General features: G+C 39.9%; 1 protein-coding gene across 9 annotated transcripts in view; it reads right to left on the minus strand.

Annotated features, from left to right (window-relative positions):
• Positions 1-2,761: 2,761 nt before the first annotated feature.
• Positions 2,762-25,399, minus strand: part of BMPR1B (bone morphogenetic protein receptor type 1B) — a 234,603-nt gene continuing 211,965 nt past the window's right edge. For all 9 annotated transcript variants that reach the window (XM_052682136.1, XM_052682133.1, XM_052682138.1 and 6 more), the window contains 9 exons: positions 24,144-24,246; positions 23,957-24,059; positions 16,840-16,936; positions 15,939-16,077; positions 11,660-11,852; positions 10,944-11,241; positions 8,494-8,669; positions 6,697-6,827; positions 2,762-5,352 (listed from right to left, as the gene is read on the minus strand). In XM_052682136.1, coding sequence (XP_052538096.1) covers positions 5,227-5,352; positions 6,697-6,827; positions 8,494-8,669; positions 10,944-11,241; positions 11,660-11,852; positions 15,939-16,077; positions 16,840-16,936; positions 23,957-24,059; positions 24,144-24,246 — 1,366 coding nt within the window. In that variant the 3' untranslated portion in view covers positions 2,762-5,226. The remainder of the gene's footprint in view (positions 5,353-6,696; positions 6,828-8,493; positions 8,670-10,943; positions 11,242-11,659; positions 11,853-15,938; positions 16,078-16,839; positions 16,937-23,956; positions 24,060-24,143; positions 24,247-25,399) is intronic.

Raw genomic sequence — 25,399 nt, forward strand, 5'->3', positions numbered from 1 at the left:
GAATTTTTAAACAGGTAATAAATTATATTTATAAGCAACTGGAAAAAAAAAATATGCTACTACTTTGTGTTCCATTGTTTAGTTCCTGGTTGGAAGGAATAAGGGGCCTTTAATTTAGTTTAATTAAAACATCAACAAACTATTCAAAAGAAATGCTTCCGTGCATAAAATCTCCTTGTAATATAGCTTTTCTTGCACTATATTGTTCAGTACACTAGCTCTCACCTCAAGCCCATCTCCCCACAGAGAACAGCCAGAGACCTGGGGAAGAATCACTTTGGGTAATTCTTCTAGTGCAGCATTTCTTTACCACAGTCAAAGATGGCAAAAAGCAACAGGTAGGAAAACACATCATCAGGTGTATGGCTGAGATGGCCATATGGGGCTGCCCCTTCATGGGGTGCTGGTGAGGAATGGCCCCCATGAAACTTCCAGCTGCATGCTAGAAGTCAGAGCCTGTCCTGCTTACCATGGCCTGTGCAAATAAAAAATAAAAAAAATCAAATAAATAAATTAAAAAAAAAAAAAAAAAAAGGCAGAACACAGCCCAGAACAGCCCAAAAGCTGAGAAACTGGCAATAAGCTTCTGTGCCAGGTTTGCTGGATCCTGAAGGCCAGCTGGAATAGGACACAACTTTACAATAATTAGCCTGTCCTGGGCTTGGATTACAGAAAGCTTTTGTAGGATTTAGTATCTTAATTTTAATTTCCTCCTATTACCATTCCTGATGTGAGCTACAATAGTGGCCAGGTGCTCAGGCCGCCTTGCCCATGTGGGACACCAGCAGGGTGTGCCATGGTATAGCAATTGGACAGATCAATACGATGGAAAGAGCATTACAATAAAAGCATGCTGACAGAAGGACCAGCATGATAGAGAAGCGCTATAAAAGAAGGGAAGATGATTGCTTACTCATATCAGAAGATGCCAGGTTCGCAGAGGAAAGCTTTACCAATGAAGGATCCACAACCAGAGATCCTTGCCCAACGGCAGTCAGCCCTTAAATGAGGTCTGAGAGAGGTGCAGCCTGGCTCCACCCCTTCCAGTTACACAGGTGAATTCACCTGTGCTCCCACAGCTGACTGGATCCTTTCCCCAGGTGCTCCATCAGTAGTTCAGGCTGTGACTCAGCAGTTCCCATACACATGGTTTCAAGGGAAGAGTGTCACTATGAGGCCTCCAGTGGGCAGTGACTCCTCCTCTGGCTTCTCTGTTAAAAATAGGACGCAGGCAACCTCTGCCCACTGTCTCCTGTCTTTTTTGTTTCAACTTATGATTATCTATTCTGTTAGAGAGAGGTTATATATGACATATATTGGAGTTACGACACAGTGCTGAACCACTGGGCTGGGAAAACAAGCCTGCACACAATTACATTCTGCATCTTCTTTCTATTAAAAAAAGTAGATATAATTAATAAATAAACTGGGGAAGAATGGGTGGGAGGAGGGAGGAGACTCACATAAAATTATTCAAATGCCAAGTTTCTATGAATTTTCATAATCAGCCACAAAATGCAAGAGACTGCTCTATTAATGATAACACTTATAATTACTATTTCTCTCTTCACTAGGTTGTGAAAGGAGTTATGCATTTTTTTTTTTTTTTTAAAGCCAATGAAACATACACGACATCTTACTGTTAACTTCCTTGCCATGGAAAAATCTTATATAAACAAATAAATAAAATGTGTCATGGTCAAAACAATCTAGCCAGTGAAACAAAACCCAAAGGTAGTGCTTTTCAAATGCATGAAAAGTAAATAGAAATAAAAGCAATCTATTTCATGGGGAGATGGAAACAATTTTATTTGGGGGAACGTTAAAACATCCATATACAATTTGAACAAATACAACAGAACAGTGTGTTCCCCAGGTTTCTAATTACAGTATTTACAGGTTTAATAAGGCACTGGTTCTCAAAAAAGAACACAAATTAGTTTCTTAGTCTTTACATCATCAACCTTTTCTTTGATAGAAATAATTCTGTGCTAGAGAAAGGATAGCAGTTGCTAGGTGGCATCTCTCTCTTCCTCTTTGTTGTATTTTTTTTTCTTTGTCTCCCTATGCCAACTTGTCTATGCCAGTAAGTCACTGAACTAAATTTTCCACATTAGAAAACTGGATTACCAAACCTGACAGCATTAAAACACCAATTAATTTTACTACCAACTTCCAAGCCCAAATCAATGCACGCTGTGAAACTACCAAATCTGGAAATGCCATTAAGAGTCTATAATTGGTAAAATGAATGTACTAATGTGTGTCACCGGGCACCTTAAAACTGTAATAACTTCATCTGAAGTATTGCATAAAGTCAACCTTGCAGCCAGCAACTCAAATGTCACTGTGCTAAAAGAAATAACTTCCAAGCTTGCCTTAAGCCATTTTCAGGTCTTAGGAAATACACCTTTATAGTGTCATTGATTATAGTGGGTAGGAGATTTGAGGGGGAAAGTGCAGCCTTTTGCGTCTAAGAAGAAAATGGGCAGTTACTCACATAAATGCAGACCTCTGCTTTCTCAGGTGTGTGTCTCCTCATCTATATATACACACATATATATATATTTATTTTCCTAAATAGCACCGTTGCAGTGATTTGTCAGTTATGCATTTTCATAAATAAATATTATGTTTTATTTAGTGCTTTACCATCCATAATATTTTATTCTCAACCCACATACTGAAGTTATTCCAGACACCCAGCTGTGTGTGTGTGTGTGTATATATATATATATATATATATATATATATATATATATATATATATATATAAAGCCCTAAACATTAACTTGAACACTTAACATAGACACTTCATGTAACCTATCAACCAGTATTTCAGATTTCTTCTGGACTGAAAAAAAAACAAGCTTGTTCAGAGAACAAGCACACTTTCACAGCACACTGACAGCACATATCTTGGAGAGCCATTGTGTCCAGTAAACCATTGGCAGGCGGCACCAGCCAGCAAAACCCCCTCCAAAACACTTTCAGAGAAATAAATCATCATTAAAGTTTAAAAAAAAAAAAAAAAATTGTATTTGAGGAAAATACAACAGAGCAGGAGAGAGGCTTCCTGCTGAGTGACTGCTTACCCAGGACCTGCAAGGACTGAGCTTGCACGTGCCATGTGTGGGACCAACCAAGTCCACCACCTACTGTTATGAAAATCAGAACAACGTCCCTGTTTCCATGAGTTTTACCCCCTCACCAGCCATAGCAGGACCAACCCTGGCCATTAGCATTTCCCATTCTCTTTGTCAGATCAAAGAAATCCAAGCCCTTTTGAGATCGGGTTTGTTTCATAAGGGAAAGGGCGCAAAGGCAAAAGGTAAAATTAATTAATGAAAATTAATGGAAACCCTATGAGTCAAGTCTCTAAGACAAAAAGGTACTATTTTTGTCCACAAATCTTCAAATAAAAGCACTCAAAGAGAGCAGCAAACTCAGGCCTCATTGCTGCAAGTATTCTATTTATTAAAGACAGTGGAAACCAGCATTCCCCCTCTGGGGCAGGATTTGGCTTACTGTTAATTTGCGGAGATTTTCTTTTCGTGTTGCTTGGTATTTTTGGATACAGGCAGGGAAACTGCAAAGCAAAAACAAAACAAAAAAAAACCCCACCACTCTAATTAATGAAAATCCCCTGATTAAACTTTAACACCCATAATCATGCAAGTCTCGCTGTTTCTCTTGAACCTTACACATTTTTCTCCATTAGCTTGAAAGAATTAAATGGTAATTTTTCAAACTAGAAATACCTTCGGGGATCCTTGAAGCTAAACCCCAATTATACTTACCTACCTACTATAGATAAATCAGTTTTGTCCAAAAAGGAAAAAAAAAAAAAAAAAAAAAAGCATTGCATAAATGCTAAGGATAAATCCAACATGGCAATTATTTTACTTCTGAAATAGTTTTAGCATAATCAAAGCAGTATTTGTAAAGATCTTTTCCAAAATTAAACTGAACACTACCATGTGAAACAGGACACAGGAGGGCAAAAAAAAATAATAATAATAATTAAGTGTACAATGGTAGCTCCCATACAGCTCAGCTTTGATAATCTGGTGAAGAACAGAGACCTTTCCACAGAAAAATACTTCATAGGGAAAATTTAGTTCTCCTGTTACCTCTCATTCCCTCTTTAGTTTTTACATGGCAGTAATTGCTGCAGCTGTAGAATGGAGGAAAAGACAGAGATAACTGTGTTGCCTGAGGCTCTTCTCTTCCAAAAACTCTTACCAGTGAGATGCTACACAGTCTCAGCTTGGTGGTGGAAACTCTCGTCGTGTGCAGGCTACAAGGTTGCTGAAAAGCCATCAAAAACAGTCATAATTTCATGTCAAAATGCTCATCAACGTCTGGTACCCTAAAAATATGGTCTTAAATTTACACCTGCTGCAGCATTCCAACTGGTGCCTGGTGATGCTAGGAGTGAAGAGGGGTTTTGGGATGAACGCTAAGAACCAGACCCTCACTGAGATGACAGCTGACATGAGGTGTTGCAGCAACATGCTGGAGCTGTGTCCTAACAGCTTCGGGTGATCCTAAATGAGATGCAACCTCCCTGGGGGCAGGCACTCACAAGAATTCTGCCTCCACATTTATGACAGTAGGGACATAACCAGGCTCTGTCTGCGGCAGGACAATCCCCAACGTGCACAGGGCTGTGGGACAAAGCCAGGGAAGTGGCTTTCAGCATGATTTCCACTGCAGCTTCTCCGAGATGCTCAGACCCTCTCTTTTTCTAAATGCTGGAGTGCAAGAGTTTCATTATAAATGAGAAAGTCGCTTTGCTTCCATCATCAGCACAGTTTCATCCTTTTTTTTTTTAATGTAACAATATACATCCTTTTAACTTCTAACCAAAGGTTTTATTTTCATAAAATTTAAAGCAGTATCTTTTAAAACAATCAAAATAATAATAATAATAATAATAATAAAATAATAAGTGGCTTTCATGGAAAGCAACATGCATAATCTTAAACCAGTTACTAAAACTGTATATCCCTGTGTAAACAAGGGCAGATAAGCCTCTCCCAGCCTTGCATGCCAAAATTCAGCTGATTTTGCTAAGAATTATCTCCTCAAAGCTGTCAAACAAACAGTTGCTCTTAAATACGACTGCAATCAGGGTACTTATCAGCATCTCTCCATGACTTCTGCCTGCAAGAGAAAGTCTGTTTCCAAGGGTCTTCATGAGAAGGAGCTGTTTTTGCTTCATCAGAGCTTAATGTCCTGAGACTCTGACATTTTGGCAAGTGTTTTCTTGACTCGTAGGGCTGTGAGTCGGGACGCAGGGCTATGGGCCCAGCATTCCATCATGAGCTTCCCCATTTGCCGCAGGCACTGTGAGGGTAAACAGAAGGGAAATCAGTGGAAGATGAGACTGCAGCTGGTGGCCAACAAAAGGGAAGTGAGTCTTTTCTAAGGAAACCAACATAGATGCTGGCTTTGAAAAGGAACACTCAGCCTTGCTCTGCAGCTGGCACCTCCTTTCAAGCACACTAAAGCCTACCTAGAGATAGACACAAAACATGTTGCCTCTGGTGTGACCATCCTGCCTGAAGGCTCAGCAGCTGCCATGAAGCTGTGTTCCTCGGCACACCTTCCTGCAGGCTGTGGCACAAGTCACTAGGAAAGGCTGTTTTGTTTTCCCTCACATTCCCAAATTATTCATAATCTGTGTAACCTCAAATGTTCATTTGCCTTCCAAAAATTCATCTAAAGGGTGCTGTTCCCAAATGACAGCTGTCTTCTGTGACTGTAGAAGACTTTATAGCACGAAGCTATACCAATTAATGTGATTAATGACCCCTCCATAGAATCACTTTTTGCAGTCAGCAATTTTGGTACATCAATGGTTTGTCTCTGACTCTACCAGCACCATGTTGCTTCATTACAGACTCTCAGTGGAGACTGTTCAGGTTCTCCTGCACTCCCCTTACATCAAGATTTGACTCTGGAAAGAACTCTGAGTCCTACACCTCTTTCAAAAGGCTGCATCAGTAGACCTCCTTACTACAATGCAAAGAAGTGCTGCTCCTGTAAGACATAAAGGCTGCTCTTCTGTGCAGTCTGGATGTAGTGCTAGCACTGCATATTAATACCTTAAGTATGAAATATAATATCACACACACTAATGCTAATGTTAAATGATGCTAAAATCAGGTTTTCAGGACTGTACATCTGTGATCACAGAAAAGCTGTATGCTGACTTGATTTTGACTAGACAGAAGAAATCTGAGGTAAAAACCTTAGGAATCACATTCTTTGTACCAGTATCTACTGAATTTGCAGCCAGTACACCATGTACGCCATCAGTGCACTCAGCACTAAGAAATAATTTAGCTTCCAAAATGTTTGGTTAGCCACTGAATTGTTATTAATGCTGGGAAAAGAAAGCAAAATGAGCAGATGAATACAGAGAGACTAGAAAGGTTCAGCCTGCTGTCAATACATGATCTGGTAGACAGGCAGCAGCCTTTGGGGCTTTCTACACCTGCAGCTTCAGTGGGCATCTCTGAGAACATCACTTTCCTTCCTAAGCCTGGTTGCACCAGCAGTGAAGTTCCTCCTTACTCAAAATGGCACAGAACTAGGTCAATGTCATTTACTCATTCTGATTAAAAATATTAGGAATTTGAGCCCATGCCCTGTTAAGCAACAAAGCTGTGTTTTAAAGGATGGTACCTCATCGCTGCTCCATCTGTTGGGGAATGAAGGACGTAGTCTTTTGATGCACACAATCTCCCGCATGTCCTCATAGGAGGGGTCACTGGGCACAAGGTCGTGATATGGAAGCTGGTATTCTTCCACTATTCCTGAAAGAAAACAGCAGCTGCACATCACTGAAGAAGACATTTTCCACTAGCCTCTTGTTGTTGACCACACAGTGCTGCCCTCTGCCATGCACCAAGCTTTGTCCACTTTGTCTTACTATTATTCCACTTTGGCCTTTCCTGCTTGAGTTTCATGAATGCATTGCAATAAAAGAAGAGCTAGCTCATGGTTTCACTGCAGGGCAAACTTATTTTATTAACCCTTGCCATTCTTATCTGGTGTAGGGCAGTGGGACATGCATATCCAGCACTCCATATTTATTACTCATCCACTGCTTCCTCTAATCTCAGCCATTCCTTCTTCTGAAATGGATTTTCTCAGAGTTAAAGCAAAGATAGCATAAGCACAATTTGCTGAGAAAATACCCCTAGTGGTTAACAATTAAATGCACTTCTAAAAAGGACTTCACCGTGAAAGTTCATGTTACAGTCAAGCTCCAACATAATCATTAGCTACTTGCCAAGTGAGACAGTTTCCATCATTGTTGTCCAGTCTAGCAAGCTCCAATAAGTCATGCTAAAAAAGAATAATTTCTTAGCAGTGGGCTCCTATCAGAGCAATTATGCAGATAATGACCTCTGAATTAGGTTTACCTCATATCAGTGGATCTGGCACATATTAAATACCTGCTTTTTCAGGAAATGGCAAAGCATTCTTTCTGCACAGCAGTGATGACAATATCATTACAGACTGTATGCAAAATCACTGCAATTTACTCTACCAGTGTGCAAATACAGGGATCACGTTGCTCACCAGTGAAATTCAGCTCCTCTCAGGTGAGCCCACAGCAAGCATTCAGCACAACACTGTGAGGCTTTAAAAATCAATAAAGTCTGGCGAAGGTAACACAGGCCCAAGAGATGTGCTCTGCTCTTTATTCGCCACCAATCTGGTGTGTAACTGCTGCCAAGTCATTTCTCTGCATTTAAATCTCCTCAGTGGCAAAATAGAGGTAATAACAGCCATCATTTCTGTACTACACTGAACAATACGTGCAGAAAACACACATGGTCTATACAGACAAGAAGAGTTCTTCACCCTAAAGCTGCAGCTAGCTGCATTGCTTCATCACTCTCCTCATGCTTGAATGCCCAATACCAGAAGGAAATGAGGCACATGACTGGTACAACAAATGATGTAATAAGTGCCACTTCCTCCTGTTTTTTTTTCTACTTGCCTTGTAAATAGATTATTTACTTTAAATAGCAGTGCTGCATCCTCCCAAACTGTTTATATTTCTTCTTATATTTAACTCCAAGAAAAAGAAAAATTCACTATGTTCTTGCTGCTAAAATAGCTGAATGCCTCCAGTCCAGAAAAAATGTGTTGTCTTTAGAAAAAGCACCAAGATTAGTCTCAAACTCCTTCCACAGTGCAAGCATCTGCTGCCTTCAAACAAGCCACTAAAATACAGTATAAATCTTTGCTCTCGCAGTAGCATTGACAGATGCTTTAAAGTAAGTTTCAAGTAGAAAAGAGAAATTAAGAGAATTACATGCAAAGTTTATCCATGTATTTATTACATTAAAAATAATAAAGAGGGAAAAGGTTGTACTGGAACATTAGGGCTTACAATCAAATCATAGTATTCACTTACACAATTAAAAGCAAATTCCCGGCTATCAAATAGGTATGACTGTCATTTACCTCCTGACACACATCTCCTGGCTATCTCCCAAAGGATGAGTCCAAAGCTGTACATATCAGCCATGATATACGACTGAAAGTGATTTCTGTTCAAGCTTTCATCCAGCACCTCAGGAGGCATATAGCGTTTTGTTCCCACGCGGGTGTTTGGAGGGATGTCTACCTCATTTGTATCACTAAAATAAAGAGAAGTAAAAAAAAGGCATCAAATATGCTATAAAAGTAGATTGAAAAGAAAGTAACTGAGAAGGGAGAAGTATTAAATTCAGACCACATCCACTCTCAAACAAGGTCAAAAGTAGTGCATAATCTTAATGGAACAAATCTTACAAAGAAAGCCTCTTAGTGTGAACACAACTCTTCCTAAAAGGCTGACTTGCCTCAGGCAGTATTAAGCATCCAAATGAGAACCACAATGGAGATAAGACTCAACAGGGATGCTGTAACATTTGTGAAATTTCATTAGCATTAGACTGAACTCTAATGCTGGTGATAACAATCAAATCTTCATTAAATGCTATTTTCTTAACATACTCCACCACATAATGCTTTAGTCTTAGTAATTATTGGAGGACACTAAATAGCTCCAGCAGTATCATTTAGATATAGAAAATCAGGTCTGCAATGAAGAAGAGTCTATGTTTTGCGCACGCATTATGTTTGATCTCTCTCTGCTCTACACATCACAGAGTACAAACACACAGATGGAAATGTGTAAAAAAATCTAACCAAAGGCGTCACTTCTCACACACCGACCAGAAGAGACAATGTGTTTCTAACAGGAAGCAAACACTCAGTAAATGTGTGACTGGATTTTTTTTTTCTCATTATTACTTAAGATTTCACTGTAGCAATTTTAAAGTGTTCAAAAGTTTAGTGTCAGGCATACACTGAGGCTTATTTAGAAAGGTCTGTTTCGATTTCCTCACCTTCCAAATCTGAATCTTTTAAATGTGACCGATACAACAAAATCTCAGAGAATTATCACACAACTGTAATTTTCTTCACCTACAAGTATGAAAATGACACATAAAAGCCAGATCTCAGATACAACCAGTCACGCAGTCATTAAATCATACATATGGTGGTTGCATTTGTGTATCCCTCCAAGAACTAACATAAATCTAGTGACCTGTGCTATCTCACCAGATTTTGAATAAAATGAGAAAAGCAAAAAGCTTTACTGAACTCATTATGCTCAATGCGATACATCCCATTCAACCACTTTTTTTCTGGTTCTTGCCTGGGAAATGCTAAGGAAGGATTCTTTATGCAAGCTATGCAAAAACAAGCTATGCAAAGTAAATTCCATTCAGATAATGAGTTACATAGCTTGCCTTGGTCTTTCCCAGTTCCCATTTTAGACCTAAGCAGTATGCTACCCTGTATCTGTCAGTTAAAGTATGCCTACAAAGGATGAATTTCTTCCCTGAAACTTTTACAGTGAACAGGGTATTTCCTTACTTACTGTTTTGCAGGCCCCTGCTCCCCAATGTAAAATTGTTCATTTCTCATCTCCTACAGAAATGTCAGCTTCATAAAGGAAAGACCTCATCAAGAAAGCTGGCATATAAGTTGCTAGTGAGAAGGGCACATTAAACTATCTTCTCTTACATTCTGAATAATTTCAAGATCTGTAGAGATTTTTTTATACATACATACTTAAGGGAGCCCACAGTTTCAAAGCTGACCTCTGAAATGGAAACCTTCAGTCTATGGCCACATTTCTGTGCTTGGAAAAATCAGAGCATTCGTAACACACATCTCCATTGGGACCAGCACTGAGCTCAGGCTCTTTGTGAGCAGAGCAAGCAGCTGTCAGAGAGAAATGACTTCTTTATGAATCCCTGGAGCAAGCAAGTCCTACTTGTCTGCTCCTTCTAAGTTGTTTAAACACATAACCATTTTTAAAAATCAAATTTAAAAGCCATTTCAAAAATCAAATCTGTACTTTAGCAATTTGATTTGTTGGAAATGAAACAAAACACAGCCCAAATGGGGTGCTTTTCAATAAATCCCAATTAGCAACATGTGCAAATGATTAGTATTATTCTAGATATAAGTTATCTATGAATTGTTTAGTTATCAGACAAGCTGATAGCTTCAGTGACAAGTTTGCTGATGTGAATTCAATCTGCCTGTGCAAAGTCCTTTTAACAAAGGCAGTTAAAATACGCCAGGTTGATAGTGAGCATTCAGAGATGAAAACTGAATGTTTACACAAATGCAATGGATGTGCACAATTACTGGAAAGCAATTGCTTCTACACCTGGGGTATGTGTTTTTGCAACATTCACCCAGACAGCTGCAGTTCACGTATGGGTGAGCACTGCATGGAAGTGATGCACACAAGACACAGGTGCTAGCTCCCACATGCAAACTCATGCATACAACACAACCAGCATGTGGCTCTTACCCAACTTTCCCTCACCATGCTTAGCTCTACTCACCTAATAAATTTAACAGCCAAGCCCAAATCTGCTATACAGCAGGTTCCATTCTTTTTCACCAGGATGTTCTTACTTTTTAGATCACGGTGGGCAATAGCTGGTTTGCCTTGGGTACTGAAGATCTCCGTATGTAGGTGGCACAAGCCACTAACAGAGGAGTAAGCCAGTTTTAGCATGCCTTTTGTGTCCAGGGTGGTTGATTTTAGATAATCATAAAGGGAGCCATTCTCATGATAGTCAGTGATCAGATACAGTTGGGTCCAAGAGCCTGTGCCTTTAATGTCTGCTGCAATGAATCCTGAAAAAAGCAATAGCAAGTTAATTCTTCTCAAGGCATTTTTGACTGCTCAGGAGTCTGAACTGTCAACCACTTCCATAGTTTTTATTTTAACAACACACTCATTTTCTTTTACGTTACATACATGCAGCTATGCCTCACCTTTAGCTCTTTACACATTTTCAGAAAGCCTAGATACTCAAACACAGGTGGCAGAGCCAGATGTCTGATTTTTCGAGCAATAGCCATGTCCCCATATTATTTTTTACCTGCACAGTAATACTTCAAGCTTTTTTCTTTTCAAAAGTGCAGGGTGACTAACTGCAGAGCACAGCAGGTAACAAAGCACATAAGAAAGGGCATCAGACAATGACAAATATACAGTAATTAAATTTAAGAAAGCCATCACTATCAAATGATGATCTTTAATTTCACTCACCGAGAATATTTTCATGCCTCATCAGGACAGTTTGGTAGATTTCTGTTTCTCTGAACCAGCTGGCCTCTTCTGTGGTAAAAAACACTTTGACAGCTACCTTTTCGCCACGCCACTTTCCCATCCAGACTTCCCCATAGCGACCTTTTCCAATCTGTTTTACCATCTGAATCTGTTTTGCTATGGTCCTCTGAACCTGTAAAATGCCAAGACTCGCAATGAGAATGCGTTCTGCAGAAATTTTCTGCCTTCATCTCAGTCCTTCTTTTTTCTCTGAACAGCAGAATACGCAGCAGTTGCAAAACAGATTTCAACAAAATTTTGCCATATGGATGCTCCTTATCTCTCCCCAAGAGACAGCACTAGTGAGGCCATTCCTGTCCCTGAGAAGAAACCTTCCTATCTCATTTCCAAAGGCTTACCTACTCAACACCTTTGAGACAGACTCAAGATCACTGAAATTACTGTGAACAGCTTCCTATGACCTTCCTTGAAAATCCTATGACTAATAATTTCAAAATATTAATTTGTTATTTGGAGCCTTAACCATTACTTACCCAGTTACAACCCAAGTGCCTGCATTCATTTTACTGGGAACTGATGTAAAAATGAAAGCATTTGTCCAGCTCTAGCAGAAGGTCAATGCATTTATTTAGCAGCTTTGTAGAGGTATACATCACATATTGACAGACTATGCATAGTAGATGGGCTGATTCTACATTTAATGAACATTTATGATGACAAAAAGTCTTGGACAAATTGAAAATAACATAGAATTGCAGCATGTCTGAAGATGATGTATTTCTGCAAGCTCATAGAAGAAAACTTAAATAGATATTGCAACACGACCCACTGGTGTTCATGGTTCACTCAGCCTCTCCTTAATGTAACAGGACATTAAGATGTCACCACTGTTAACAATTTTTGGTTTTGTAGGATTTTACAAGATTTTGCAATTTCATTTTATTCTAGGGCTTTTCATCTGGCCCACACTATGGGTAAAATCTGGATAAGAGTCATGTTGAGGTCTCTAGGTTTTGCCACCACCCAGACACAATTCCTGAGCAGCTTAATGCAACAAGTCTGAATCTCTATGAAATCATAATCTTAAGAATTTCTGCAACCCTGGCTAACAAAAATGATCAAACTCTGATTTTAAAATCATGCTTCCTTTGCTATCCCTGGAGTGACCATTGAAACTGTCAATCTGGTAATGCAGAGCAGGACTGCCACAATCCTTCTGAAGTATGACTGCATGTCACGAGATGAATTTCAAAAGCTAGTAAGTAAGGTCTATAGCCATTTGTTTCGTAAATAAATTACTGTTTTTCATGTTGGAGAATTCAAAGAAGAAAAATTCAAAGAATGACATTTATGTAAAGCTATTTCAAAAGTTCCAGCTTTCTTCTGTTTCAATTTACATACAATCCCATTTTTTCAGCCCTGCAACGTTTAACTAGGGTTCCAAGATGGCTGCAATGCCATTCTTTTTTATTAACATCAGTGATAGCCAAAAACAGATCAGACTGAATTTTTAAAATTGATTCATTCTCCTTTATACTCCTATATAGTGATTGAACAATAGTTACATTACATTGGAATTTTGCTTTAACATTTTGTAATGTCATTTTAGCATTGTTGCTTTCTATTCCGCCCATTTTAAAAATGCATCCTGAACAATAATGCTGTTATACCAAATAACTCAATTTGTGCAAATATATGTAATGGCATCATAAAGTACATGAAATTACAATACTTAATGATGAAAAGTTCCTTATTATATTACATTAAGAAAACGAAAAACACATCTCTGTTATGGGTTTTCAGGCAGCAGAATACTATGTGAGGGCCTTAACTTGGTTTGCTTTTGCTAGAACTAGTCAGAGATTTACAGTGAACAATTTATATTATTTTAAGGAATTTAGCCCTTTCTTGAATCTGATTATAATTTTTAGAACAAAGCAGTTAATCAAAAAATGCTAGATGAACTAATTCTGTAAGTATGCTGAATGATGTATCCATGCTAATTGTTTAGTGATTTTCTTTACTTATTTCTAGATTTTGTTTTGCTACTTGAGTTGTGTGACCAACCAGGTCCCCATGTCCCATTGTTTCCTTTCCTTGACTGCAATCAATCCAACCGCCAACTATTTCTAACTCCTGCATTCTGCTTTTCTGATCTTCAGTTAAATGTCTCCATCTAATGCAAACTAAAATTCAGACAAGCAAATTTTTTGTAATTTCAACATTTTGAACAGAGGCCTTATTCCTAAGGCTGGGGTGCAGTCTATTGAAAAGCAAAATTCATTGGAAGAGAAATTAGAAAAAAAACATACACGAAAAGGCAGAGAAGGAACTCTGATTTCTCTGTCATTTATGTACTCAGCATTTTACCTCCTTCCCTGATTTTGAACATGGGTACACTGAGGCATTAGCTTTGCATAAACATCTTGTGTTGGGCAGTGGGGTTCTGCTTGCTCATGCAGACTTGATTGTACCTGAGCTTATTGGCTCAAAGCTTTTTAGTTACAATTTGCTGTAATTTTTTTTTTGGTTTAAAACTTGATTGGCAGCATTCGACCTGCAGTAAACTTTTCTGTCAAACAGCCCACAAAAAGAATGTTTGCTGAGTGTCAAAATCTAGATAAAATCTTGGTTAATGCTTATTTTTGGTGTAATACCTGTACTCATTGGAATAAATTTTCTGCATAGGAGGAAGACAATACTGTTTATCATAAACTTACATTTTGAAATAAATGTGTGGGTTATGTTCCTGAAATAATAGCTTTGGAAGTTTCATTCCTTGAATAAAAAATAAAGCAGTTGAAAACAAATTCTTCCGCAATATAGTCTACAGCATTATTGCTAGGTGCTTCCTATATGTTTCTTTCAGGCATGGGCCCAGAGGTACTAAGCTGTGTACTTCCAGTGAGCATGTAGTGGTTGTAGCTGTCTGAGAAGCACAACAAACATTTATTATTATGGGCAAGTTTCACTGTAGCTCTCATTTTTCTTCTCTTCCAAAGAAAATGACTATTTAAAGGGAAAGTCAAAGAAAAATGCATGTTTTCATAGGCAAAGAGAGAGCTAGAGACAGCAGTAAGACCACAGATCCCACCTTCAACCAGCTGAGGCTCATCGAGATGGAAGAAAGTATAAAGCACAAACTTTTGTCATGTTGTCATGTTTTTTTTCCAGCTTTCTTGTCACAACCTCGATATTTAATACTAGACCAGGCTGTTCAGGGTCCTCTACAACCTGGCTTTGAACACCTCCAGAGACAGGGCATCCACAACCAAACTGAGGCCAAACTGACTCCACTTTTAGCCAGCCACTCAATCTGTTGCCTCATTTCAAGGAAATAAAGTTTTCCATTTATTTTTCTCTTTTAGGTTTAGAAAACAAGATGTGAGGGCAAAAAAAACAATAGACAGTACTTGGAATTTGGGCAACATCACCAGTAATAGGACCACTACAAACTAATCAGTTTGGAAGAGTATAGAGACATACAATTTCTGAAAAAAAGAAACTGAAATCTAATTTGTGCCGTTCTTTCAGTGCTAAAAAGCAACAATAGCCCTTGAGAAAACAAACTGCTGAACAGAATTGTTTTCCTGCAGAAAGTAAATCCATTGCCTTTTTGGCATGTGAGCTGAGGGGGTTCAGACATCCTGCAGTCAGTTCAGAAATAATGGTAAAGCTCACTCCATTCCCATGCCTTTAACCTTTGAGATTACCTCAGTACAAGGTAAAATAATTCATTCTTGACTTCTGAATGCAAAGTGAAGTCTGCACATAAAAAGGTTCCACATTCAATGAATTGCAATTTCTTTCACATAAAGCCTACATGTCAGTGTTGGAAAAGCTATTGTGTGTTGCATGTAAAAAGTGAGAAAATAAGACTGCAGGCTAAATGCTGTCATTTGCACTGGGGTAAATCCTGATAAATTTCTGTGGTCTCTGTTGGTCTCTATTTACCCTGTGGTATTCTAAGTTAAGAGAGGAATTAAAAAGAAAACAAAACAGAACAAGTAGTATTTTTGGCTGAGCATACATGAGGAGAAAAAAAAATTCTCCTGATTCTAACGCAGTTGTTCGTCAGCTTAAATCCTTGACAATTCTAGGAGAAAATAAAATATAAAAATAAATGAAAGACAAACCTTAAAGACACAGCGCCTCCTTTCAAACATTAAAAAAAATACATTTCTTGCGCATCATTTTGTTTTCTCTCTTCACTCCTTTTTCCCTGTGAACTGACATTCAGATAATGCTGCTTCCTTACCAGGAGAGGGAGCCCGGAGCCGCTGCCGGAGCTCTGGGACTGCTCAATCAGATCCTTCAGGGACTCTCCAGGGGGAATGTAGGTCTCATCCTGCTCCAGTCCAATGCTGTAGCGGGGCCTGGCCTCTTGCCGCTTATACCTGCCATTGGTACACCAAAGTTAGCTTCCAACATAATGAGCACGGGTACAAAGGGTAAAGAACCTTATCCTCCACACGTGTGTCATATATAGACACACGGCTTCCTCAGCTTCTCTGACCAATATTTTCAGTTTTATTTCTAACAAATCGTTTTCAGCATCAAACCTCTATGTAATAAAACTCAAAGACTGTGCAGCATGCTATGAGCTTGCAAAGCTAAGAGATGCTTTTCTTTCAGAACTTTAAAGCACAGACAAAATAAATGCGAAATTTTGTTTACCAACTGCAGTGGGTCTTTTAAAAGTAAAAGGAAGAACAATCGTGGGACTTGGGAGTATTTAAAAAACACAAAGAATTATTTAAACGTATGTAGATTATGATGATATTCTAGACATGCTTAACATTTCAGTATTCTCCTCTTTTTTAATATCCTCACCACATAAACTCACTGAGAAGCCTCAGTTTTTTTGTTCTGTATAAACTTTGTACTGTGGCATTCTCAGCTTCACTAAAGAGCAGTCTGTGCTTCAAACTGGAAAGCTTCTTATGATCCTGGGTGAAAGATTATACATGGAATACAACACTGAGATATGCCTGTGAATAACATGAACAAAGTACAGATTCCTTTCACATGATAAAATTACATCATTTTTCTTTTTTTTTTTCCCAAGAGGCCAATCTTAAATTTTCAAAATTTTGAGTCCACAAAAAAACAGAAGTTGGGAAGAATGCTAATGAGGTGATAAAATGTTCCTTATTTACCTGAAGTAGCAGAATATGATGATAAGCACCAGAAGTATACTACAGACAGTCACTGAGATCAGCAGGGCCTTATGGTGAATGTTTCCTTCAGCAAAATCTGGAGATAAAACAGAGCAGCAGGAGGAAAAAAGTGAGAAAATTTGGAAAGGGAGATGGTACAAAGTCAGTGTGAAAAAATGCACACCAAGCATAAGGTTGTTGAAGCTGTGGATGCCCCATCCTCGGAGGTGTTCAAAACCAGGCTAGAACAGGTCTGACCCTGCCCATGGCAGGGGGGTTGGAGATAGATGGTCTTTAAGGCCTCTTCCAATCCAAATAATTCTGTGGTTCTAATTCTGTGATTCTACTACAACTCTGTACACAATGCCTCCGGGCTTTACTGGTGTTTTGTGCATGTCCTCATTGTGCCTCACCCAGCAGGGCAGCCCACAGGAGCCCATGTGCTGATGTATACCTACTCTGTCAAAGCATGGATTTGCAAGTCCCCGTTTGACTCTGAATGAAATCAATTAGAAAAATCAAACCAGGACTCATTGTTTTGTGTCTTAACATATGTGATCAGCAAGGACATGCAAAGATCTTAAATCCATATCTTAAACCACTGGCATCTGATTGAACAGTTAACATAACAAATAAACAATTGTGTTTATCCTAGTAGGGAAACAGAGGAGACCACCCAACCCCTGAGAAGGCAAACTGCTGAAGACTTTGTAGGCATATTTCCAGTACTGAAGAATACTCCCCCTCTCTGATCCTGTTTTAACATTTAAGCGGGCATTTTTTTCCTCATTCATTCCATAGCAGACCTATGTGCCAGAAAAAGCCATGCTGAGGGGTGAAACCATCCTTGCAGCATTTATTCTGTAAAACACTTTGAAGATGAACCATGTCAAATAACTCGAGGAAACACCACAGCATGAAAACTACTAAGATATTTCAGTCTGTCTTTGAATGGAAGACTAATATTGTGCTTTAAAGTGCATCGCTAATCCCTAAATTTGTATTCTTGACTCAGGTAAGTGATACTGACCTTCATCCATGCTTCCCTGCTGTAAACCAAAGATATTTGGCACTGCTTTTCCTTTAAACATCCCAGTCTCAAAATTACACATCAGCATGTACACACACAAACCATCCTCCTGAAGTTGCTATCTAGACTACTGCAAATGAGGATAACAGCTCCTGAAGCTCTCCCAGCCCTGCCACCTTGCATCTTTCACACTAATACCGAACACATCATAAAATGCAAGAACTCTATCCTCATTGACTCATTCTGGAATAGTGCTACTACGTTTCAGATTTACAAGGGTAATGAGACAAAGAGATTCCTAAGGGACTCTTGGCTTACTGTCAGGTTCTTTTAGATTAAAGATCAAATTTATCCCTCTGTTTTTGTGCCCAAACGATTCCTTCCCTTTCCTTCTTCACTACAAACAGAGATTACCTCCCAGTGCACCTTTTGAACATGCTGGTCATGTTTTAATCTGCCATTACCTGCACCCAGAGCATTAGCAATGTAAACATTCAAGCTACAGCCAGTGCTTTTGAAAGGGGATACTAACATGATGTCTATCAGGAAAACACCAGAGCCCATCATTCCCACTGAAGTGGCAGATTTTTACCTGGCCTGGAGCTGAAAATGAGAGCCCACTGGGGGAACCTAGTTCTCTCCTGTGACGATGAGGGCTGCTGAGGAGGTCCGAAGACTCTATTTCATGCTCCATAGGCAGTCTGGGTCTGCCAACAACTTCCCTCTAAAATATGTGGTTTGTAACAGTTGAAGATGTTGCAGTGCATCAGCTGAGGAGAGGATAAATAGTGGCCTGCACAGAAGTCTGTAGTACTAGTCTTGCACTAAAAGAACTTGAGATGTGCCAGTGTCATTTACACTAACTATGTGGATTTGATTATGTACATCTGGGAGAAGGATGATAAAATGACAGATCTTAATTGTATTGTGATCATTTTAAATGATTCAAACACTGAGCCCAACATTGCTAATGGGCTTCTCCCATTCAGACAATTGAACAAACATGCCTGTATTTTCCTCAAGGCATCCTGGAAGTGTTGCTCAGCTTTAATGCAATCTTGAGACTTTTTCAGAATTTTTCAGTAAGTACAAGGAAAGCATGCAAGACACGAAGGGATGTGTCAGTGTGGCAGTAGGTGACAGCTCCCTGCGCATATCACAGTGGGCATGCAACCAGATCTCATGGAAAAGGTGAATGACTTCCATATGTCTTCATATTTATTTGGCCACATAGGAAGAGAGGCTACAGAAATGCTAAATCAGACATTGTTTTGTCTTTCAAACACTTTCTATTGGCAAAATTCTGCTTGCTCTGCTTGTGCGCTTGAAGATTTCATAAACCACTTGGTACATGGACAACAAAATATAAAAAAAACTGCCTCTCTTCTTCCATGTGTAATGTCTGTTTGTCATAGAATCATAGAATGGCCTGGGTTGAAAAGGAGACCACAGTGGTCATCCAGTTTCAACCCCCCTGCTGCATACAGGGTCACCAACCACCAGACCAGGCTGCCCAGAACCACATCCAACCTGGCCTTGAATGCCTCCAGGGATGGAGCATCCACAACCTCCTTGGGCAACCTGCTCCAGTGCATCACAACCCTCTGTGTGAAGAACTTCCTCTTAATATCTAACCTAAATCTCCCCTGTCTCAGTTTAAAACCATTCCCCCTTGTCCTATCACTATCCACTCTCATAAACAGCCATTCCCCCTCCTGTTTATATGCTCCTTTCAAGTACTGGAAGGCCACAATGAAGTTTCCCCAGAGCCTTCTCTTCCCCAAGTTAAACAAGCCCAGTTCCCTCAATCTTTCTTCATAGAAAGACTGCAGCCCTCTGATCATCTTAGTGGCCCTCCTATGGACCCACTCCAAGAGCTCCACATCCTTCCTGTAGTGGGGGCCCCAGGCCTGGATGCAGTACTGCAGATGGGGTCTCACCAGAGCCAGATAGAGGGGGACAATCACCTCCATCTCCCTGCTGGCCACACCTTTTTTAATGCAGCCCAAAACACAGCCTTCTGGGCTGCATGAGCACACTGCTGGCTCATGTCCAGCTTCTCATCTACCAGGATTCCCAAGCCCTCCGCAGGACTGTTCTCCAGGAAATCTTCCCCCAGTTTCTATAAATACCTGGGATTGCCCCAACCCAAGTGCAGCACTCTGCACTTGGCTTTATTGAACCTCATTAGATTTTCATAGGCTCACTTCTCCAGCCTGTCCAGGTCCCTCTGGATGGCTTCCCTTCCTTCCAATATATCAACTGCACCGCTCAGCTTGGTATCATCCACAAACTTGCTGAGGGTGCATTCGATGCCATCTTCTATGTCATTAATGAGGATGCTGAAGAACACCCACCCCAAGATCGACCCTTGAGAAGGAACACTGAATCACTGATCACAACCCTTTGGCTGTCCAGCCAGTCAATTCCTAATCCATCAAACAGTCCATCCTTCAAATCCGCACCTCTCCAATTTAGAGAGACAGATGTGGAGAGGGACCATGTCAAAGGCCTTGCGAAGTCCAGGTAGATTACATCCATCGCCCTCAACAACATAGTGAACACAGCTTCCCATGTGAGCTGTCTGCTAGAGTTATAGGTACAGGAGGCTGCTGAACTGAGGCAAGCTAGTGCTGCTGGAGACTCACTCCTCTCTCCTTCTTCAGATGAGGATGCTCCCCACAATGCAGAAGGATAAAACTGCTCTTCCTGCACCATTTCAGGCAGCTGAGACCACCTCCAAAGAGAGGGACAGGACAGGACTTAGCCATAGTCCACTTTGTCTCTGCAGTGGTACCAGTAATTGTGAGATGGTGAAGCTCTGCTCTTTAAGACTGGTGCTGTGCTGCTTACTGCTTGTTCCTTGGCAACTGCAACATGCTAAGCAGTGAGGTTATGAGAATAAGCAGCAGCTTCCAAGGAGGCAGCAGTGAGCTATGACTGTGAGCTCAATGAGGGGAACACAAAACAAACAGATAGGAAGTTTAGGAGGCTTCCTCAGGTACCTTGGCTCACACATAATACCAAAGACTATCACAGAGCATGTTTACAAACAATTTTAGGTTGTAACAAAACATGGATGTGTGCAGGTGTCAGATATGGTCAGCACAGAAAGGGAGAAGTGGCAACAAAAGCAGGATCTCGTTACACCAGCCTGCCTCTCAGTTACTCTTCTGTGCTTTCTCCCTTCTCCCCCTCCCATTCACCCCACTTTGCCATGTGCAGCGTCACGCTGATGAGTGCACTGCAAATGCCACACAGCAGGTTGAAGGGAGAAGTCAGGGTGTCAAAGGCTCTCCTCCCTCCCTATTTCGTCCAGTTCACAATGTTAAGATTATCCAAGTAAAAATGGCAGTGAAATCCGAGGCGTGGAGACTGTGTGCACGCATCAAACCCCATCGTTCCTCCAATCATTCCCTTGCCCATTCATCACTAGCTCTACAGGCAGGGAGCCAGACACGGTGGCACCACCACTTCTGCTTATACAGGCTTTAAATCAGTAAAGATATATTTCTCCTTTCGACTGATCTCAGTCTGCACTTTCACAGGGATTTCCAGGAATATCTTTTATTGTTTAAAGCAGAGGTGTTGTTTCAAACCCAGTTATGATTTTCATTTCCTCAGTAAGATAAATACATAGGTGGTACAAGGATTTTGTGGTATCATCTGGCTATTTTAACTTGCCAGGTTTGTAACAAGATGAGCTCAAAACTTAAGCTTGGCTCTTACTTTCTTACATCTTGTTCAAGAAAACCCTGCTTTGTCCAATGCTAACACTTTGAGCTCCCACCCTCATGTGCACGGCTCTCCTATCTTCTCACAAGGAGAGGGTAAAACTGTCCTTCAGCACATGCCAGGTCTGGAAAAACACTTCCAGGACACAAGCCGCTTGCCTCTCTAGAGATGTTACCTTGGTGTGCGGGTTAATTTGCAGTTCAACAACCTCTGACCTGCAGCTGGACAACCTCCCTAGGCTCTGTTTCCCATGAGATATGACCTTGGATGTAAGTTCAGAAGCCAAATTTCTGTTTGTTTTTTAAATGCCAAGTAGCACACATATTTTTCGTGGTATCCTGGAGGTCAGGAAGCTTCCTAGAAACTTGTTTTTAGGTTAATCTTCCTTTTGTCATACTTCCAGCTTATGAGAAATGTAATGTACAAGTCTCACAGCTCTCATTCACATAACCAAGTCTAAAAGTTTCCAACAGACACAATGATCACAATGCACAGTACTGAACACTGGCAATAGTGGGCACTCAGTATTTGTACACAGCTGCACGGAGAATCCCCTAAGTCCAGGCTTTGTTCCGAGCTCTTAAACTAGCATACAGCCATGGCACATAAGAACAGATCTGGCACCAGGAATGACATATGTGCTTAAGGCTTCAATAAAGGTGCTGGCTTCAGCCCTGCTCAGCCACATGGAAAGAAACAGCTTCTGGAATACACTGTCAGGACACTGGCAGTGCACAAACTTAGTTAAAACAAAAATCCTCAGAATACACTGAATGATGCATTGTTTTCTGTTTGTCAGTATAAAATAGACATTTTGCAATATAAAATGGCTAGAGTCCTGCTCCAACTCTATAACATTATTCTTTCATCAAAAAAAATCTATCTGCTGTTTAATGGGTCTGCCACCACAAGTGCCCAAGCGATACTTTTTTTTAAACCCATGTACACACACAGCAAAGTCAACATTGATCCAAACAATTTTTGCCACCATAAAAATCTTGTTGTACTGTTTTCTGTATAAGTAGCAGATAGTACAGCCAAATATCCAAAAACTTAATAAGGCAGATGCCTAATGTTTGGCATTGATTCAGCACTTTTAAGTAGATTTAACATAGAATTAACTCAGCAGAGAGAAGAAATAATCTTCCAAACTGTAATGATATTTATTGATACGCTAAGTAAGTGTGAACAAATATTGACTTCCTTTTGGAGTTTCTCCCTCAGTTCAAATAACTTTTTAAAATGAAAAAAATACACAACAAAATAGTACATAACTCTCATGTTGGAAGTTGGAATTTTATGAGGTTTCACTGACTTAATGACTTGCTAGTAAATAGTGAAATATTTACACACCACCCTCCACAGGCCTGGCGCTGCAACCCATCTGTGCAGAGTTTCATAGGTGTGAAGGGAATATCTTACATGAGAGAAGGCTTTCTATGAACATATATTTATGTGTAAGTAGCTGCTGTTTGTCAGTTTGGGTTTCCAACTCAGAATGCCATGATTACAAATTCTCCTGCAACCCTGAATATACTCTCACAGACTAAATTCCATGCCGACCTCCACAGATCTTGGCCATTGTTGATGATGCCAAGAGTTTATGAAGGAAGAATGTTACACTGATCCCAGGAACACATTCTTTAAAAATGGAATCTGCCATATCAAGCCAAAGTAGTTTTAATAATTTTCAGAAAGCAATGTTTAAACAAAACAAACACACCTAAATCTGACCTACTCTTGCCTCAGAATCTACTTAAAAGTTAAAACACTTCCATTTGTTCTTAATAGCAGCACACACCAACAAAATAATAGTAATTGTGCAAGTTTTCACTTTTCATTCTATTTTGAGTTACATTTTTCAAGTAGAAAATCCACTTCAGTGGATTACTGGGTTCTATAAGTAAGAAACGCTTTATGGATTTCAGTCAGTTTGAAATGCTAGATTAACCTCTAGAGATCTGGTCCCAGATATATGCGCTGTTATGAACAGATATAGGATTCAATTTTATTATCACGAAAAACTATACACAGCAAGAGCCATCCCCTGCCACATGCAACTTCAATCTTTGGGATGACCACTAACAGCCAGCAAATCTATGACAATATCGAGCAAATGATTCATCCGGTGCTCACTGCACGTGAGCAACACAAATAACAGCAGGAACCTGCAACCATGGGTCAAGACACTGCTCTCTACTTCAATAAATCCAGACAGTTTTTAGTAGGACTCATCTCTCTGATCATGTACACTTGGATGTGGGTGCATTGGTTATGGCTTTGTTTCTTCCTGAGACACAAAGGGCAATAGCAGAAAAAGGTCAGTTTGAGCCTGGATAGACTTCCCTTTACCTCGATTTTTCAGTGGAGGCAGTGTCGGGTGAAGATGTTTGTTACAGTAATCTTGGCCTGTGCAACATTCAATAGATCTTCTTTGGTGTGGAATAGGAGTGTCCTGGAATAATTTCAGAGAAAGCAAAGTAATTAACTGAAAGCCATCAAAATTCAAGCAATACTCAGGCAGCCAACACTTTCTTACCCGACACTGGAAGTCCGAGCCTTCTAATCCTAGACATCCTTTGGTGACCAAATGTCCACCAGAATCATCTTCTTCTATTATGGTGAAGCAGTAGCCATCAGTGCTGAGGATTGAAAAGAATGAATCAGTACAAGGTTCTGAAGTGAAAAACATGGTGTTAAATACAGTCTTCAGCATTATTCATTGGAAGGAAAATCTTCCATTACCGAAGCAACATATTTCCTCCAGCAGCATGACAAAACACAAAGGGCTGAAGCACTATTGCACGTGTGGAAAGTCAGGCACACATGCAATCTGCTGCAACAGAACAAGACAGCTGACAGTATGACATACTCACCTACCCAAAATTTCACAGCTACAAAGCTCACTAACATCTTAATTCTCTGTAAATTCCTGCAGCCATTAATGTGTGAAGGCTTTGGAAAACTACATAAATGCAAACAGCAATGCTACAGCAGGTCTGCCCTGTGCATGGGAACAAGGCATGGCTACACACACCATGGTGGGAATATGGAAAAAGAAACACTCTTGAGATCCTTGCTGTGAAATCTTATTAAGAGAGATTTGTGATTCCTGTTTTAGATGTATTACAAACTGTGGCACTGGTGTGTGAGTCCTTGAGTTATCATCAACACTCTTCATAACTGTTTACTTGGGTTACAAACCTGAAATTATCCAAAACACTCCCATTCACACAACCGTGTCCCATGGAAGATAAGCATAATAACAGATGGCTAGATGGTGCTGGTGATAAATGTCCTTCTTTGATGAAGGTCAAATGCCTGCATGCTGCAGAAAGGGGGGGGAAGGTACAAAAGGGGGACTTCATTTTACTGAGATTGCCATGCATTAATTTCTAATTACTGTTGGCGAGCATGTAACATAAGTGAGGAACACAAGTTGACTGATTTGGAGGAAAAAGATCAAGAAATAAAGAATTATTTAATCCAATACATTTACTTCACAAAAAATATTCCTTTATTTTCATGGGAAACTAGCATTGGTTATTACGTTCAGCAAGTATTTTTCTGAGGAGAATAAACTCAGTTAAAACAAGGAAATAGAAAAAAGGATTAGAAAATTTAAGCACCACAAAATTTCAGATCATTTGCTCCCAGTGGAAGGAAAGGAAGTCTAATAGAGCAGCAAGAGAAAAGAAAATGAGATGTAGGATTCAAAGAGTGCTGTTACACATGGAATAGATAAACACCATTTGTAAGTATTAGCTACAGGACAGACAGATGCTGGCTAGAAAA

The sequence above is a fragment of the Tympanuchus pallidicinctus genome, unplaced genomic scaffold (genome assembly GCF_026119805.1).
Source record: "Tympanuchus pallidicinctus isolate F22 unplaced genomic scaffold, pur_lepc_1.0 scaffold2, whole genome shotgun sequence".
Lineage (NCBI taxonomy): Eukaryota > Metazoa > Chordata > Aves > Galliformes > Phasianidae > Tympanuchus > Tympanuchus pallidicinctus.